General features: G+C 38.3%; 1 protein-coding gene across 1 annotated transcript in view; it reads right to left on the minus strand.

Annotated features, from left to right (window-relative positions):
- The window catches only part of CCDC60 (coiled-coil domain containing 60), a 61,098-nt gene that overhangs the window by 19,290 nt on the left and 21,635 nt on the right, over window positions 1–20,173 (minus strand). The window contains 3 exon segments of the mRNA XM_008950002.1: window positions 1,641–1,814; window positions 14,698–14,789; window positions 17,396–17,479. Of these exon segments, the coding sequence (XP_008948250.1) occupies window positions 1,641–1,814; window positions 14,698–14,789; window positions 17,396–17,479 (350 nt within the window).

Genomic DNA, 20,173 nt, shown 5'->3' on the forward strand with positions numbered 1-20,173 from the left:
ACCCCTGGTGCAGATGTAGGATTACAGTGGCTCTGTCAGCATTCACCCCCAGGCCTGGTATACTCTGCACCAGTAAAAGCTTTTTTACTGCTAGGAGATGGTGTGCCTAAATGAAGATAGCTTTGCCTGTGCTGGTATACCTTCACCAGGGAAGGAGGAATGTTAAATCATTCTAGGTCAGCCTTGCTGATGAAAGAAATCTTTCCTTCCAGAAGAGGATAAATGGCTTCAATTATCCGAATGGTCACAATAATAAAGGCAACAGTAATTTTCATACATGTTATTTCTCTGCAGTAAGTGTGGATGAGATTAATTATGGGTAGATAGAATAGTTAAATATCAAAATAATAATAAGCACAGAGTTTACAAAAAGCTTTCATGGGGATTCTTATGTATTCAAATTTTTTAAAAAATTAAATAGTGTTGCTAACCTAAAATGTTCCTGTGGCCTTCATTAACCTACGATCAAAGTGCCATTTAAATCATACAGCTGTAGGTGACCTAAGTCAGGAGAAAGTTTTAGACAACACAGACATTAGGGGCTAAGATTCCAAAATCCTTTGAATAATACCCTACACCTTTTCCCCTTCCATCACACTATCTCTCAGTAATACTCCATCTCTTTCCCACATTTTCTAACTGTTTGGTTAGTAACCATTTAGAATGCCAGATATTAAAAGTTACTCTAGTAAAGATGATACTTCTCAGTTCAGAATTCTCAGCCTGTCTGTGCTACTTGTTTGCTTTTTGGTCCAGGTATCACAGAAGAAGAAATAAAATCTTTCCTCTTAGTTTGGTTTTCTGTTTTGTATTTTTTTTTTAATAATAATACTGGTTATATATTTTTGTCCCATTTTATGATTAGGGCATGACTGCACTTCAGATGACTTTGGAGACTGAGTTCTCCAAGCTGAGAGTCAGTTCATGGAAGAAAGGTGAACGAGAAGAAGTTAGTACCTGGGAGTGACAAAAGCCACAGCAAACTGATGAGAAAAGACTGTTAGAAATAGATGAGCTTTTGATACGATAAGGCTCCAAAGATGTGTGACCTCTAGAAGAGTGGCTCTGTCCTGCTGAGCAAGAATTTAATCATCTCATCGCCTAGTGAGGGTTGACAAAAGGAAGACAACTACAGCATTACAACAGGCATTAAAGGTGCACTGAAAAGAGCAGTGTGAGCCAAAGGCTTGCAGACTATCTGATGATCAAATAGGATGAAAACCCCAAGAAGGTAGGTCTGAACTAGCAAAGAAACCCACTCTGCAAGCTAAGCCACTTATTCTGCTGAAAGCAGTTCTTTTTTATTCTTAATGCTGTGGTCTCATTGTGGGAATAAAAACCATGGCACAAACTCACCAGGCCTCCTGCATTTCTCCTCAGAAAATCAGTTTTAAGTTGGCTATGAAACCAAGTTCACTAACCCTCTGCCTTCTAAACTTTCTCCTTTTTAAACAGCACCTCAAGAACTTTCCCCAAGCTTGCTAAGTTTACAGCTACTCACTTAGATTTTAAACATTTTCTCCATCTAGTTCACACCAGTAGTAATTCTGCCTCAGCACCAAGTAATGACAGGAACTGGAAATTGTTGCTTTTTAAAACCACTGCCTTCCGACCACAAAAAGCCCTCTGAGCTGACTTACATGTTTACTTCTTCCACTGACTCCTCAGGCTGATGGGAATATTTGGGTGGCTGGCAGTCCCTTCTCAGGTACTGAGTCTGCTGGGCTGCCTTCAGTGTGCTCTTCCTCTCCAATGATTCTTGGCGAAGTATATGGAAGTAGTCTCCACCTTGCTTCACAGAATTGATATGATGCCTGCCAAAAATCATCACAAGTCAGTCAGTGTGCTAAAGACATACTATCAAACAGATTCTCTGTTGCCTACCAACTTAATCTTTAACAGATTTAACATTGTTCTATTTTAAAGAGCTCAACTTTAGTCTTTCCTTATGCAATATTATAACAAAGGGCAACAATTCCTGATATGAACTGGGAGATCTTTCCCTTATCTTTGTCAGCACCACACAGGTTAACTACTGGATGTCTTGAACTCAGCATAATTTTGCCCACTACTTGATTTAAAAGCTCCCTACCTGATTCTAAGTTATAACAGCCAGTTGACCACTGGGACCCTCACTGCCTTAACTTGGTTGTCACAGCCTGCAGGCACTGCCCTGAAGCTGCCTGCTAGCTGCTAAATTCCACTTGCTGTTGGAAGGCTGCATTGTTAGCAACAGGGAAGGAGCCAGTGAAGCCTGTGAGTGAGCTGAAGACAACAGGCACGGTATTACTGCAAGAGAAGAAAATAAAGAAGAAACCATAATGCACTCCTTGAAGGATGACAGAAAAGGTTAAAAAAAAAAAAAAAGAAAAGGTGAGCTAGAGCAGTGAAAGGGATATGGCACACAATTACTCCACAACCTTTGATTAAAATGTTAGCAAGAAGTCAGAGGAGCAGACTACCCAGGCAGGAGACACATCCCTTTCAGTCTGTGTGTTGCTGACTTTTGAGTCAGATGTCGTCAGGTATTGATTCTTTCAAACACAATCCAGGCTGGAAAGCTGGGCCTCGTTTGTTTTACTGGCAGGCAATAAATTCCCTTTCTTACCAGGCGTGTATTATAAGCACCTGAAGGTTATGTAGGGTGCAAATCTCAGGCACCAAATTCTCTAGTCTCAAGGGGAGCAGTTTACTCCACCCCTTGATGAAAAACCACTTGCACAATTTAATGGTTTGGGGATTGGCTTTGTGGGTTTGTTGACATTATTTTTTTTTAAGTCAAGCAACTACAAATATGAGCCTGAAATAATTTCCAGTTCAGATAGATAACCTCTCTGCTAGATATGTCTATACTAACTTGGGGGAAAAAAAAAAAAGAAAGAAAATAAGATGTCCTTGATAAGAAATGCTGCATGCTTTATAAAAACACAGGGATTCCAGAGTCATGTGAAACTGGCTTCATGTTTTTCATAAGAACCTGGTATTTTGCATAACTGACTTCTCTTGGAATACTAGAAAATGTTTAATGGCCTCGAATTCTTGCTTTATGTCCTTTTCCAATAGTTTTCCTTCTCTCCTCACTGTCAACTATCAAAATATTTGTCTCTGAAAATATTTTTTACCCTTTACAGCTTTTTGTACATTTCTGTATGCACTAATGTAAGTATTCATCTTAAAGAGCAAACCCACAGCTGTAGCTCTGTATTAGAATGCCACAAATCATGAACAATGTGGTTATTACCTGAATCAAAGGCAAGTGGTAGAGAAAGATAATGATCAACTAGGGAGTTCCTTTACACTAACGGCTGTAATCAGTATTATTGGAGAAAGATGCATAAATGGCATGTACATTGAGTGCTTTTTTAAGTTTACCTAATGTAGAAGGCTTTTTTATGTGTATATCAAATTCAGTGACCACTCTCATACCTATAGGCACAGGAAACGTCATGCACAGTTGTGAATGAACATTTTGAGTCTATGACTTCCTTGAAGCCCCAGGTATTACACAAATTAGCTCCACAGTCTCCAAGTATGGAAAAAGAAATAAAATAGAATTAACAGAAATGCAGGATATATAAAAGCTGTAATAACTACCTGATTTAAACAAAAAAGTCTCTCCATAGAATTATTTCTGGGGTATTTATGAATGACCCTAAAATCTCATGGACTCCTGTCAGAAAAATGGTAAAATAAATCCAAGCTAAAAATACAGAGGTGACCAACATACTTTTCTATACCATAGATTAACAGTATAGTGCTGAAATTGGACATCAAATATTTCTCCATTTAAACTCTGGCATTGCAATATCCTGTTTATACAATAATTTAATAAATTTAGTTGGGCTGTCTATTTGGCAAGTAGGTTAGAATCATTTATTAAAATGAAAATGTAATTTTGATGAAATTTGGAAGACATTTATTAAAGTAATTGAGCTTCAGTCAACTGTATTCACGACACAGATTTTCAGCTGCCATTCAGACAAAAGAATTTGTCTTAAGTTGGTATCTTTAACAGCAAGAAAATTTAATTTTTCCTGAACAGTAATAGCATACTATGAAATACTTCAAGTTTTTTCTACAGGAATATATTATTGTAGATGAGGGTCAATGATATGTGCAAAGGAGTGACCCTGTATTGTACTACACATACAGAAGCAAGCTTATTTTTAGTACTTGGTGTAACTACGTACTTATTAAATTTCTCTTTAAATCCTTTTGGGACTTAGAGTCATCAGTTAATTGTAACAAAAGACCTTTAAAGTATTGAGGAATTGAATTCTTACTGCTAAGATCTGAGATACTTGTTGCTTTTCTTTGAGTAAAAAATGATTCACAAAAAATAAGGAAGCTATAAATTTGTCTTAATTATTATTTAGGTGCTAAAGCAACATTCAGAACCTACAATAATAAGGCCAGAAACCTTTGTGACAGGGTAAAGACAAGACAGATGTTTACCACATTTTTTAACCTTCTGTTTAGATATACTTAAGTACATTGAGTCATCTTCACTAAATTCAAAGGGATAATGCCAGGGATGCCTTTGTCCCAGGTCAAATTTCACAACTGAGTGAAAACAACCTCACTTCAGCTTTGTACATAAACCAGTTCAGTGGGAGATGGTTTACTAAAGGAATGACATGTGTCTCCGAACAGGTGATGCCAAAGCCTTGCTCAGGTAAGCTGGTGTAACTCCAGCCTTTCCAGAGTTGCTAGGATGGGCAGAAGGCTGCACACCCATGTGGCTGTCCCTCTACTAAGCAAGTACATTCAATGCAGTGGGTGGTGTTACTGGGGTGCTTCAGTCTCATTAACTCTTCCTGCTAATCTCCCTCCAACCCATTCCCTGAGGTGCAAAGACCTTGCAGTCTATTTATACAAGCTTGATTCTTTGTCTTTCTAAGGGTGAGCATTCTATTGTGATCCTGGTGAACAAAAATTGTGAGCTGTAAGTAAAATAAATATGTATCTATCAAACAATTTAACTACATACATAGTTCTCTGATCACGGAAATTGTTAGCCACTGCTTCATAAAATGGCTTATTCAATTTTCTTATCTTAATGGATACAGCCTTCATATCAATAGAGCTAATGACAGAACATCTCCTGCTCCAGATGCTATACAGAAAGAACACAGGCTTTTCCAGAAGCTTATAACCAATTGCAAATATAAATGAAACCAACGTGGCATTGCTCTGAAAGCCACTGAGAGCACAGGCTTTCTAAATGCCATTTCCTGTATTTTCATAAAAGCATTTCAATCCGCACCTGCAACAGCTCCCTGCTGGACCAGTAAAAGCTTCTCTTTGGGCATGAGACCAGATCCTGCTAAGGGTGTTGCAAGGCAATCTACTGCCCAACTTGCTGTACTAGTGACAAACTGAATATGAGCTAAGGCTTCCTAGGTGAAAAGCAAGTGCAAATTTATGCAGAGCCACTTCAAAGCATGCGGAGTAAATATTTTCTGTAGTAGAAAAAGTAATACATTGAACAACCCATTTCTGTATAAGACAAAAAGCACAGGAGACAATAACTTTGAAACTTCAGTAAATACAGCTAAACTGTGTTCTGAGCATTACAGACTAAACCCAGATTGAAATAATTCAATATTCTTCCACAATTCTTCCGAACAAACCCTCAGCATTATTTGCAGCTATGCTGTCATGAGCTGTGATCCCATCGTAAATCTCAGATGAGGCTGATGAGTATTTGCATCCTGATGAATTCAAAGAGATATCCACTGAAGGAAGTGCTGAGAGGGGTAAGCTCTCTTTGTTTGGCTTAAACTTGAAATCTATGCCCTGACTGAGTTTTAGGGGGCACTGTGGTACTGGAGGGTCTGTGTTTTGGAACATCTAAGAAAATGGACGCTCTGACTACCTGAATTTATTAAGGAGCCTATGGTAATCTCTGCAGGAGCACAAGCATTAACACCTGCATTCACATCAGATTTCAGTTGATTAGATGTTACCGTCCTCACTGCTGTTTCAATAGGAATAGGACAAAAAAATCCTATGTTGTGTGTGTGTGCATTAACACACATCAGACTCCATTTGAGTCGTTGTTGCAGTAATTCTGATGTGTCCCTTAACTTTCTGACAAGGTGCTGTAACACCTAAATAGCTAATAATTGTAAAACAGCAGGAAATGCCAGGGTAAAAGAAAATCCATATGCACACACTGCTTTTCGTATTTACAAGGCACACACAGAGCAATAGGAGAGCAAACTGTGTTTCCTATAAACTGTCAACAGTGGTGGAGAATCTGTTTTGTTCTCTTACCAGAGAGCTGCAGATACATATATACTAAATATACATATTTCACTCACTTCTTTAGAGCCTTACATTCAGCATTGTCATCTATGTCAGTATGTCCCAAATTTACTTACATTAAGACTGCTTCACACTTTTCCTGAGTGATGCAAGGCAGTCTCATCCTAAATGAGAATTAATGCACTGTTAACTTAAAATGTGCTCAGTGAGTTAATTCCAGGGTGCATACACTACCCACCTTCTGAAAACATCAAAAGCCATGGGGATAAGTTGATGTGGTGGTGATCCTGAGCTAGCAAGTGCTACTGTTGAGCTCTGCATTCGGATCATATCCTGAAAGCTTAGCATGCAGACAAGAAAAAGCTTGCAGCTACTCACAGTTAATATATAGATACTAGTGTAAATTAATTACAAATTGTGTTTTGGTAGTGTTTACAGCCAGGTTAGAGATGCAAACATACACACATAAGGCAATGGAGAATCGGGTACATACTGGTTACTGCTTCTATTTAATGGTTGAGTAATTGCACAGTGAGAACCAAACAGGTAAATATTCATACATAAATGGTCATCTTAAATTCAGTGAAACCAGATGATAATGACATTAAAATCTGTTTCTTGTAGTTACTAACCCCTAGAAACTCAACATACATGACAATCTACCATACTGAACCTTTAACCATTCTGGCAAGGATCTAAAGAAGTGTCATATCAACATCTGCCTTTACTGAAGACATACAAACAATCCAGAACATCTACATTATTTCAGATGTGGATTCCAATTTTATTCTCCTGCAGTCGAGCACAATATTCTGTACTCAGATGTCTGTGTTTAAAAAGCAAAACCAGGATCTGCATAATGGGAAAGATGAGTATTGTCACTGAAAATCTGATTGTGAAATAAGTCAAGAAATAAGTTAAAATAAGGTATGAGCACATCTGTGGTGTGTTCACAGAAGGTCATGCAGCAGGAAGCATGGATCTTCAATAGTCAAAACAACATCCCACACTATTACAAGAGATGTCACCAGGTGCATGTATTAATATATTACTGCATATTTGAAAGTGTCTCAGACTGGTTTTCCATTAACTACGAAGATAATAGAATACAGAAGATGCTCCTTCCTTTGTGAAATGAGGCAGAACCTCTACTTGAAAATCAGGACAGGTTCTCTGACATTGAGAAGCACAAATATATTTGGCTACCTAGAGACACAAAAAACAACATATAAAAAAACTTGCGTATTTTTAGTTGGAAGTGTGGTGTTCTCAACCTAGAAAGAATGGAGGGCAGCAATTTCTCTTTTAAGAAGCCCCAGAACACAAGAACATGCACACATTCCCACCCCTCCACTTCTGTTACACCATAACTCCGATTGCTGTTCATCTTTGTATCAAAGCTGTCCTTGAGGTAGGCACATTTAGGTTTCCAGCTCCTTGCACCTCTGGAAAAGTATTTCCAGAGCAGTACAGAGAAGACAGCTCTGTACTGATAAAAGGCAGAAAAATAAATCTATGAGATTTCACAGCTTCACTTTAAATTTTTCTCAAAAAAAAAACTGTGGGGAAACTATTGCTAAAACTTCAAAAGAAAAAAATCTGGACATTTGTAGGCTTTCAATTTTCTTGCTGTAAGAATATCTGATAACAACCTTATGTTCACATTACTGACAAAAACTCACTGCTGGTCCAGTGGAACTTCACTGAGGTCCCTGATCCTCAACCAGGAAATAGCTGCTGGTTCAAGGTTTTCATGTGAAAGTAGAAACCACTCCACAGAAAGGTATTTACAGAGCAAAGACATTTTACTACTAAATAATGGAAACCCCATTTTAAGTGTTAGCTTTGTTCAACCATTCAGTGACAATGTGTCATTTTGTATCATAATACATGGGATAATAGTGTTGTGCTTAGATAGACAGTAAAATCTAATAAGCAATGAACTATTTCCACTTATGAAATTTCAAACCTAAGCAAACATTTCTGCACAAAAGTGAAGGAGATTGAGATTCAAACAAACAGCCTGGAAGGGCAGAAATGTTGATGGGAATAGCAGCCTTTCCAGTGATTGATGATAGAGATAATGATTCATACATCCAGACGTGTAAATGGTTGTCTTTGCCCATGACTGCTGTCTAATTAATGTAAGCCATCATTCATGTAAAAGAAAATTTTTGCTTCTGGAAAAAAAAAATGCTGCAAGCTGCCAGCAGTGACAGCACTAGAAACATGCCAATTAGAGTGATTTCTGCCAAGCAGCAAAAGGGCACAAAACACTGGTTTCCAAGCAACTGACATTATGGAGTATTAAATACATAGGAAACTAATATTGGCAGATAAACATTTCACCTGTTCAGTTACTACTGCTGCAGCCTCTTCTTTGCTTAACTCTACGTTGCCTCTCCCCCCTGCTCTTACAGACTCCACTGTATCTTGCAGTAAACTGAATGCACTAAGGAATGCCAGCTTACTATAATCTCTAAACACTAACATCTTTTTTTGTCTGCATATATTAGAAAAGGATTGGCATAGATTCACAGGTAAGGACAGAAAAGGTCATAACCAAACCTCCAAAAATAACCCATGTCTTGCCATTTAAAATCTGGTAGCGGCTGCCATTTCAATCACAAAATTTAAATGGGTTTGTATTAAAATCAGCTACACAGCCACCAGCAGGAAAAGAAGTAGGAGAAAGTGCTCTTTGGGTAACAGTCAGCCTCACTGTTGTTGCAGGCGTAGAAAATGCATTAGTAGAGGCTGGACCTTCTGCATGCAGAGTGACTTTTAGAGATCTGCCTTCAGGAAACTTGAACCATTTTAAAGAGCCATCCAGTTTCTAATTTAAACCATAAAAAGCAGCCAGTTGAATGCTGTTAGACTGCTGGCAGTTTGACATTTAGTTTTATTTAACCAGCACAGTGCAGTGAAACAGATGCACAGGAGCCCTGTTCTCCAGATGATGGGAAATGCCACGCAGAGGTTTAGCACAGCCTTTTGGCAGGTGAAGTCTTGACTGGCTCCTGGAATGGCATGGGCACTCTGCCTTTGAGTCTGCAGCTCAAAGCTGTGGATCCCTAGACACCATCAGCTGAGGATGAGCACAACTTCTCTAAGTGTAGGCACTCATGTGAAATTGACTGTCACTGCACAGTTTCCATTTTCTATCACTTTCTTACCTCCATTTACCCAAAAAAAGTATTTCAGCTAGTCTCGTTTCAAACAATATGCTTATTTCTGAACTATTTTTTTTGTGGCATCGTTTAACAACACGGGTTTTCCAGTACGTCTTGGTGGGCTGAGTTAGTCTACAGAAGTGATTCAGGGCAACCTGCTTATAGATTAACAACCTCAAACTTCCAATGCCTTGGTAATTTCCTTTGCTGTGTAACTGTTCCCCCATCTTTCTGCAATTTATTGGTTATAGAGACTTCTACATTCTTGGTTCTCACACAAGCACAGATCCTCATGCAAGCATGGATTACTTCACATGATTTCTGGATCCCATTTACAGATGTCATTGGAACAAAGCAGTGAGAATGGATCTCCCTCAGAGCTGAATGTCATCTCAAAGGGGCTGTGCTTCTTGAGTTTGCTTAGTTGTAGTAAGAATAGCACTAGAAATTAAAAGATAATTCTTAGCTCGAAGCTAAACATGTTTGAACGTTCAAGGACAAAAGTGGTGTCTTTTCTGCCATGCTGTATTCCACACAGTGAACCTGACATTGGTAAGTACTTTGTCAAGTAAGTCAGAGATAATCCGTGTCTACATGGGCAACCGCCACTGGAAGGAAGATGAATTGATCTACAAAGGAAGAACGATCACTATTCTGCAGATTTCCCCCATGATTCTTCATCTCATGCTGTACAAAAATAACATTTTAATGCCATGTTTTGGTAAAATGGTATCTGAGGGCTGGCAGGTCACTAAAGTGTCTGGGCACAACTCATCAGTAGGGAAGAGCTGCTGGGACTTTCTACATGGGACTAGTGAGTGATAGTTTTGGAAGATGAGTTGTATAAGCAACCTTAGCATTGTTATGATCCTCTTTTGTGTCATCATGAGGACTCAAGAAAGTGTAAGAGAACATTACTGAGAGGAGGAATGAGGTCATAATCATAAGGTTTATTTTCAGTTTAATTATGCTTTTAAAGCATAAGGTAGACTAGTAAAGCTTTATGAATGCAGCTAAGTCTGTTTCAGTAATGACTCCTCTAACACTGAGAATTTAAAAATTCATACTGCTGTGCTGTATCACTGTGATCATTAAAAAACTTCCTCACAGTTTGTTCCATTACACTCCTTCATACAAACAAGCTGTGAGATCACAGGCATTACTTCCTGTGAATATGTATCAATTAACATCCAATTAAGACAACTGCTGGGTGTTCCTTTTCAATCAGGAGGAAAAACAGCAAAAAAAAAAAAAAAAAAAATCAAAGGTCATTTGCATTCACTGACTTCCTGCAGTATGTATTACCACACTGCTCTGCTGGCCCAACTGCTTTAGGTGAAATTGAAAGTTGTTGCCCTGCAGAAGAAAACTTTTTTCCTTCTTTTTTTGCATTTTCCACTCTGCCCCCCCCCAATAGCTCCTTTTCTATAGTCTGAGATTGTTATTAATTATTGTTGAGATGTCCTTTGGTCCAAACCAGCACTACAGTCATTCTCACTTGAAATTATCTTTTCCTGCACCTTCACATCTCAGTATTTGGTTAAAAAGTCTGTGGGTTTGATTTCTTTGCTGCTCTTACTGTTCTTTTTTTCTACATGCAGGTGCAGTCAAGGAAATTGTGCAAACACCCAAGATGAATGCCTAGCACACTTTCATTGTTAAAAGGTCAAACAATGACACTCAAAGAATTTCCAGCCTTACACAACAATCAAAATCTTAAGAACAGTAATTGTTTACCTTTGATTTCCAGATACAAAGTCTGTTGGATGTTCTTCTGCATCCTGGATCATTTGGCTGCCCTATACACTTCAGAAGGCATTAGAGAAAGTGAGTTCACATTTCAAAAATCTTTTTCTCTGACTTTTCTCAAGCAAATTTCTCCATGGTCATAACTCATACCATACTTCATATCTTAAATAACATCAGCCATGTAGGATTCATGACTTAAGTGCCACAGTAAACAGAATAAATACTATTAGGTGTGCTGCAGGATCACTACTAGGATTACAACGTAAGGAATGTGTGGTATTGCATGATAGGACAGGCCAGCTTCATTGGAGCATTTATTCAGACAAAAGTGCTTTGAAGCAAAAGTGCCACAGACTAGTATTAAAGTGACCACTACCCACACAAGAGCTGAGGCACATTTTTCCCAAGTGTACTAAGCAGCTTTCACTAATCCTTGACCGTGCTAAACATCCCATCTCCAAAAACCAACTGTGTATAAATATGCCATTTACTGTTCAGTAAAGGTAAAGGGTAAATATATTCATTCACCTGTGCACTGGCACAACATTAAATCTTCCCTTTCATCTTGCATCTGTTTCAATTGTCATGGAAAACTTGTGGTCAGGAATATTTCCACCCAGGCACCTGAGATCACATGAAGCTAGTTTTGAATGCAACTGTGAATTTGTGGGACTAGAAGAATTGCAGACTTGGAAATGCCTTAACAGGTAGTCATTTTCTTACTCATCAGCATTCCAGACTCTGCTTGGGTATTGAAGTGGAGCTGGGTTCTTGCTATCTTCTGCATCAACAATAAAAAAGATTCTACAAGCCAAATTAGGTATTTAAGAACAATTGCACAAAATCACTATCCTCTGGGGGTGTGCTGCAGGTACAACTGATAATGTACAGAAAGGAATATAATGTAGTTTGCCCCTCTAGCTGTATTGGCTTCTGGAGGTGAGAAGGGACGAAAGACTAAAAGCTGTGGTTTTAATCACTCAAAGAGAAGATATGACATCAAAACATATTAGGATCAAATCTATTCACATAATTAAAAATCTACATTTAACATAATTTTGCAGATTGCATTACCATTAAAAATTCAGTGGAAGGCAAATCTGCATTTATCATAATGTGGTGCAGGAAACAGAAATGTCTTCAGTTAAAAGCAGGCTAGACTAAACACCATCTGTTGTAGGAAACAACTGCACTCACCCAGAGTGACAGGCTGCATCTCTTAACAAGTCTTTCCCTGGAGCTTCTAATTTAGTAGGCCAATTTTGAAAATTAAAATCAAAATCAGAAAAACAGAGGCAATGCTGAAATCTAGAAGAGTAAGACATTTACTTACCCAAGACACCCAAGTTCCTGTTGTAGCTGTCCTAGGGATAATTCATCTTGCATCCCAAATTTGACTTTCATAATTTAACTATGAGAGTGATAATACTTACCCACTTAATACCTAGCAGTGCTGCAGAGATTAATAAGACAATGCTTGCATGTACTTGAGTGCTAGGCATTGTAAAATTTAACAAACTAACATCCCTAAAATCATAAGATAGTGTGATAGTATTTTTCATCCTACAGTATACTCGAAAGTATTTTTTGTCCTATTTCTTTGAAAATAAAGAAATAAAGCAACCACAAGCTGCAAGCACCTGCAACTCATATATCAAGAAGCAAACCAATCTTTGGCAGGTTATCATCAAAAGAAGTTTAACTTGACCTCATGGAGACAATCCCACTGAAATTTAGCAAGGAACAATGAATGCAGGCAGTCAAACATGACTAACACCACATTTATGGCAAAAACAAGTCATGCTTTAGCAAAATGGCTTATACGACCTTCAAAGTACACAACATTTATTGTTTTGTTTATGATTTATTACTATTTTTGGCCAAGTTTATCAACTGAAACCTCACTAAAAGTGAATTAACAAAGTGAATAATAAAAATAATTGGGGAGCAGAAAAGGCTAAAAGGGAAGAAGGTGAAATTTAATGTTATCACAACTAAGCAGCATAAAATTTAGGAATCGTTCTGATGCAAAAATATGGAATATTTTAAAACACTGCATTATTGTGAAATGTAAACATCTGATTCCTCTACATGAAAAGAAGCCACTTTTTTCTAACTTCTTTGAGTTTTATGCAGTTACAGTCTCAGCCAGATAATGCAAGATCCTGATTTGTCTTCACTATATTCTGCTAATACAGTATCATGTGTTCTCTAGACTTGCTTAGATTCAACCTAATTATTAAGTTTTTATATAGATGTCTGTCTTATTGCAGCTTGCTTTAAATTCAACTGTTTTTATCATGTGAATGCTCTTCAAAGACCTCAAGTCTAGGAACCTTGTAAACCCTTGTGTAATGTGTACCCTGCTGAGGCTGGCAGTGGTAATTTGTCAGTTTAATTTGCAGCAGGCTGTAACTAAATCTTGCCAGATGTAAATCATCTTTTCCTACTCCTGTTCACCGTTTCACTTGCAAATGAATCTCATTTCTTAGCTTAACAGTCACATAAAGAAAAGTAGAAGGTTCCAGGAAAATTCAGAAAACCCTGGAGTCACCTACGGCAAGGCACATTATGCAGTTTAGCAACTGTTTAAGCTAATACTGAGAAAATAGAGTGAATGGTCTCTGTAGGCAAGCTTGGAGCACAATCAGAATGTGTGATTGCAACAGAAAAGCATATTGAAGCCCCATTCTTGTCAACTTAAGCACCACCTGCAGTGACAATGGCAAAACATGAGTGACAACACAGCCCAGGTACTTTTAAGAGTATGAGTGCCTAAATGGGAGAGCACTCTGCTCAAGCTCGTTCCCAATAGACCTCCTAGGTTTGGTTGTGTTTTAAATAAGCACATAAGAAATGCCCTGCTAAGACAGAAGTCTTTGGTGGCAATAGAAGATACTTCCTAGGAAAAGCATGCACACCCAGCTACTGCCTGTGGTCAGTTTGGTAAAATAATGGCTGCTGTCCAAAATTGGCTGGCTGAAATATATATAGTGTCCCAAACCCACAGCCTTCTGTGACTGCTCACTACCCATCAGATAAGGGGCACAGAAATCTATGCCTTCCATATCATCATCTTCCCAAAACTCAAGCTGGTATATGAGTCCATGCAAATGTTTCTATAATAGTGGTAGATATTTCCATCATGATTTTCTATCACATATTAGACATTAGGTGTCCTAACACTGCTCATTTTTGACTAATTGTCAAATCTTGGCACAATCCTGTGTCAGGCAAAGGACTGCAAAGAAGTAACAAGCACCTCTAAAAAGATGATTAAACCAATCTAGTATTGATACAGACAGAGCTATCCAACAAGCATTCCTCACACAACACTGACAACATTTTGAGTATTCATAAAGCCTATAAAGGAGAAATTGCAAGCTCTCTTTTCTGAACTGTTAGTAGGGTTTTATTTCACCTGTAATCCAACTATTGCCTCTTCAGAACCAAAGATTCCTTTAGCCATGACTGGTCCATATCTGTGTGCTCTGGATTCCCTTACCTTGAGTGAGCTAGAGCCTTACTAAGAGTCTTCAGCCCTTTTCCCATTTCTCTGAATGGGAAGAGCCTCTTCTCTGGTTCCAGTGGCTCAGACTGAAAGGAAAAAAATAGAAAATAAATATTATGGTATTAAGAAGAGCTTAGCATAGAGAATGTATGTGCAGTCTTGGGGTTCAGTGTTAATAACCAATTATTTCCTGAGCTGGTCATCAGCAGGGACAGCATTGTGTCATTCCACAAGCACGTAGACAAACCTTACTGCTGTGCATGCCTGCGTGCACATGTGTGCCAACAGCTTTCAACTCATTGGCAGACTTCAGGTTTGACAGAGATCTTTGCAGGCAGTTAAGCACCCGTGAGCTTCATTAAACTATGAGACAGGAAGAAGAGATTGTTCAATGGCCTGAACTTAAGGAGTGACTGCTGTGAGTGCTTATGCATTAACAAACTCCAAAAAGCATGCATGAGAGAGAAACCTTTTAGGAGTTCCAACCCAGAAAAGTTTTCAATCAGACTTAAAACAATGTGAATGACATTTGTAAAAAACAAAATAATATTAAAAGCTCCACAGACATAGCTGGTTTTGGAGCACAGAACATAATGGTTTTATTATTTTCTTACTTTCATTTTTTTAAAAATGTACAAACCAAGTCAGCAATTTTATGTAAGGGAATTAAAATCATCAACTGTACACTGTTCAAAATGCCTGGAACATTTTTTGTTCTGAGCAGCTATGGAACTGAAATACATGGGAGATGAAAGCTTGTATTTGTTGATGAACTTGTTCTGGCTTAGAAGAACCCTTGGGGTTTCCAGAGAACAGCTGCATCCATTTCATAGAATTATGATCTTGTGCTGTGCACAGGCAGTGGTTTTGCATGAGTTAGGTAATAAAATGTGCAGCTGACCTGTGGTCAATGTGCAAAAAGCACACGGCTAGACAGTTCTCCACTGGTGCAGAGACCCAGGGGCAGACTCAGGTATTCCTTGATGCACTTCCATGCATTTAACAACCTAGGGTGTCCAGAAAAATAAATTCCCAGTAAACAGAATAAAGAAGATTGTTTTTAATGCACCTGGGAAAGCATGCCATAGGATGTTGCAATCTCACTAGGCTCTGCAGAGAAAACCCTTGCCTGCTCAGGAGTGCCCACAACTCTTGTTTCAGATCTTTGTGCACATCCAAGTGTACCAGTTTTGACTGCTGAAACAAGTAGTGCTCTGTACAGACAATGGTTTCTGTATGGCTGGGCTGCACACTTCACCCTTCCTTAGTACATTTTTAACCTTCAGAGAACATTCTGGAAAGTGCAAACAAAGGAAAAACATTTTTATCCATTCATCTCATTAAAAAGAATAATTGTAAATGAAAACTGAAAAGAGAAAAATGCTAAATGAATAAATTGGTTGGAATGTTTCTGGTATTCAGAATGCTTCTGCCAGTGAAACAGCTGATAGAGCTGCACCTTCTAAGCAGGACTTTCACAGCACATCTTACTTTCCAGCTTCATTAGCTTCCAACAAATCCAACTGATCTGAATTAGATAAAAAAGGAAATTAAATATTGTGACGTGTTAGGTGAGATATTACGGGGTGCTGAAAAGCCAGGTTAACACTTGTGCTTTCTTTCTTAAAGAAAAACTAAAAAAGCAATTTAAAAATCTGTTAGTATTAGTTGTCAGTTTTCATACGATTGCAAATGTACCATCCATTTTCTTTTGTTTACATTTAATTCTTCTATTTTATAAAAATAATATGATCAGATCAGCTGCATGGCACTCAATTTTGTTCTAAAGAGAAAGGAGATGAATTAGTTTTTAAATAAGCTAAGAAAGATAACGTTAAGATGAAAAATTAAGTCTTTTTGCTGGGTAGTCAAATAAAATTGAGGTAAATTGTTAAATGCACACAGGGAAATTAAAATGTCCTTAAATCCCAACATTTTAGCTATATTTACAAGGTGTGAATTGGCTTGGGATAGAGAGCTACAGACCACACTAACTCTGCATTGTTGTACCGCCGGCCTAAGTGCACATCACATACAACAGACACTTGGGTGGACTTGGTTGAATTAGAGCAGACTCACCACAGGAACTGTTCTGTGCTGATCAAAAAGTGGCATTTAAGTAAAATTATCTCTAGGCCTTTCAATATTTAAAATTGTAGGTTAAGGTCACACCAGGCAAAGGCTAAAAAAACAGGTCTAGGGTAGATCTTCAACAGCTTTTAATTGATGTAGCTCTACATAACACCCAAAGGAACAGCCCTTTCAGCTTCACCTTTTTCATTATGCAATATTGGTCTATATACTTCCATTAAAAAATGAACTTTTGAAATAAAAAGTAATTCTGAGTGTATTTGCCATCTCTGTGCTAAACCAATATAGTTTAAACGTCATTCTTCTAAACTTGATGTATGGAATAGTTAACAGCTAAACCTAACTTTCAGAACACTTTTTACCAATTTACAATAGAACTCTACATCTCACTCAATGATTTTTTTTCTGATACCTTCAGGGGGAGTTTTCCTAGATAATACCTATGAAAAATTCACTAGTCAGCAAAAAGCTGGTTCCTTATGACAGTAAGGCTTTAAACCTTGAAATCAGCAAACAGATCTATATGAATAATTAAAACATGATGTTTTTCTGTTGCTTTCTTTAATTCCATCTTGAATCAAAGCTTCACCAGCAGTCTCACCTCTGGATTAAATGAGTTCTTGCTGGTAGTGACCTCAGCCACTTCTTCGGGTGGTTTTTCCTGTGCATGTTTTTTCACTGGTTCCTAAGAAAAGAACAAATCCATGTAACTATATTTGAAATACTGCTAGTTACCCATACTGTAGGAGGTAATAATTTTCAAAATTAAGTAGTGCAAAGAAATTTTTAAACAGAGATTCAAACTAAAGCAAAAATAATGGCAGTCTATGGCAGAAAACCTTAAAATGTCACTAAGTAACTGCTGCACAAATAGATTCTCATAGGAAGTACCTGCTGACAAGCTGCTGTGCAAAATGCAGACATGCTTCCTAAATTACTACACTTAAATGCTTAGAAAATGTACCTTCTCTCTTGGAAGACTTCTATGTAGACTACTGTGTCTAACATAAAAAGAAAATCCAATTTCCAAAACCAGGAATAGGAAATTACCTCCCTGTAACTGCTCTTGCCTCAAGATACACACTGTGATAGACCACTGTTCTTGGGTCTGTGCTTTCACCCACAAGGAAGACACAGACTCCTAAAACCCTGAAGTCAAACACCAGCACACTTTTAGAACTCTTTCAACCATCACTTTATTCAACTGGAAGACATTATTCCCTCCTATTAAAAAAAAAAAAAAAATTGTATAGGTAGATTAATAAAAGACTTTAGATCACTCAGTGTATGGTGCTCAGGCTAAAAGGATGTGAAAACCCTAATTCCTTTCTGCACTAGTTTTAGATCAAAGAGCTCATTTATTGCTTCCAAGCAAAGCAAAACTTTGCAAGCCCTAGCAAGACACATCCATGTAGTCAGGGCAGAGTCAATGTACAAAAAACACTGCACAGCAGACCCAGAGCTGCAGGTGAAATACTTTCTATGCTGCATAGCTTTTGTACAACAGAGCAAAGCCTAGAAATATTAAAAGATTTTTTAAAAAATTCAGAGCAAAGCATTTTGCTTGTTGGAATCTTCACTTGAGAAGGCAGAGAATTCTTTCCATATTTACATTCCTATGTAATATTTCAGCAGAACTGGTATCTTCACTCCCTGGAGAACTGCAAACACCACTCTTCTAATGCAGTGGTGGAGGTGGCCCACAAACAAGTAGAAAACTAGGCAGGGAAAGCAAATCCAAAGGCAGAAGTGGTTCTAAGAGCAGAGTAGCTGGAATGGAAGGAAGATTTTCTACAGCCAGAGTATAACAATGAACTAATGAAATGTCGAAGAGAAGTCTGAAGGCTCCAGTGTTTGATGTAATTGGTGTGCTCTTGACCAAGACTGTCAGCAGCAGAGACAGCCGACAAATTGACCCTGCCCAGGAGCACAAGTCTTCCAGAGGGCTAGCAGTGAACCTGAGAGCCTGCCCCAGGTACTGAGGAAACCTCAGTCATGCCCTGAACAGGAGAGGAGCTGTATGTACCTGCAGGAGATGCCAATCAGAGGAGATTGCTGGGGATGAGCATGCATTCAGCATGGGCAGTCTGTTACACTGAACATTACAGAAGATAATTTGCCATTATAGGAATTTAATCAGTGTTTGGTTGTTCTTTTTCTTTCTTTTTGTTGTTGTTGTTGTTGTTGTTTTTTTCCTCCCAGAGATAAAGGTTATTTACTTTAACCACAGCAGATTCTCAATACTAAATATCTTCCTCTGTGAAAACAGGTTTTCAAAAGTAGACTGGATTTTAAAAACGAGTTGCCAAACAAAATCCTTTTAAAAAAAACCAAACCAATCCATTTTCAGCATGTGAAGTCTGAAATATTTGTAGCTACATTCCTGTATATTCACAAACACAAGTGATCTATCTAGAACATAAGTAATGCTCAACCACAAATGATTATCTGTTTCCTTTGATTTACCCTTTTAGATTTCAGAGTACTCTCAAAGGTAGCAAGGTGCCAGATGGATGGAACAGATGACTTTGCAGGTGAAACACCTTCAGAGAAGCTGATTCAGAAGCAGTTTGGTTTTAAAATTGGAAAGGTTTTCATATTTTGGGCAATATTTAACTCATATTAGGGCACATGTTTTTCAGAGTACAATGAAAAGTCCCAGAAATTCTATGTATTTGGACATCTTGCAGCCTGCTTTCTCCTTTTCTGTTACTCTTTCCATAAGACTATCTTCTCTGTGTTGTGTGGCTGTTTGTAGTTTTCCCACCATCTCTGCTACAGGAACAGAGGGACAGCATGCAGCAGACTGACACTAGTGTGACTCTTCTGGTTTTAATTTCACACGTTATCAGTATTGGAAGATAAATCTAGAAGAAATCTGATATGGACTTGGAGCAGAAGCACCTTACATGCCAGGAACAGCAAAACTTCCAGTCAGCTTTGCTCCTGACACTGGGATTTTAAATTTCATTTTTCAAAAGCAACCCAGTGCTGACAACAGCCAGGTGCCACTGCTTTTACAGCTGGCCATCCTTGGATGACATGGCATTGAGTGTCTCTCAGAATAACTTGCTACTCAAGGGAAGGAAGAGTAGTGGAGCGTAGCCCTAAGGTTTCAATGGCTTGAAAGCACCACTAAAAAGCACCACTTGGAAAACACCACTGGTACAGGGTCTGGTGCCATTTAGTTATATTCAAGTGTGCAGTTTTCTCAGGTGCAACATTTCCCTGCATCCTACCCATGGCCAGCCTGCTCTGCCAGTTCATGAGGAAAGGAGAAAGAGCTGTGAACCTACCTAACCCTGGCACAGTTGCTCCAGGAGAGAGCTATCACACACCCCCCCACCTCCACCCAGGCACTGATAATGTGATCCAATCA

The sequence above is a fragment of the Merops nubicus genome, unplaced genomic scaffold (genome assembly GCF_000691845.1).
Source record: "Merops nubicus isolate BGI_N331 unplaced genomic scaffold, ASM69184v1 scaffold23081, whole genome shotgun sequence".
NCBI lineage: Eukaryota > Metazoa > Chordata > Aves > Coraciiformes > Meropidae > Merops > Merops nubicus.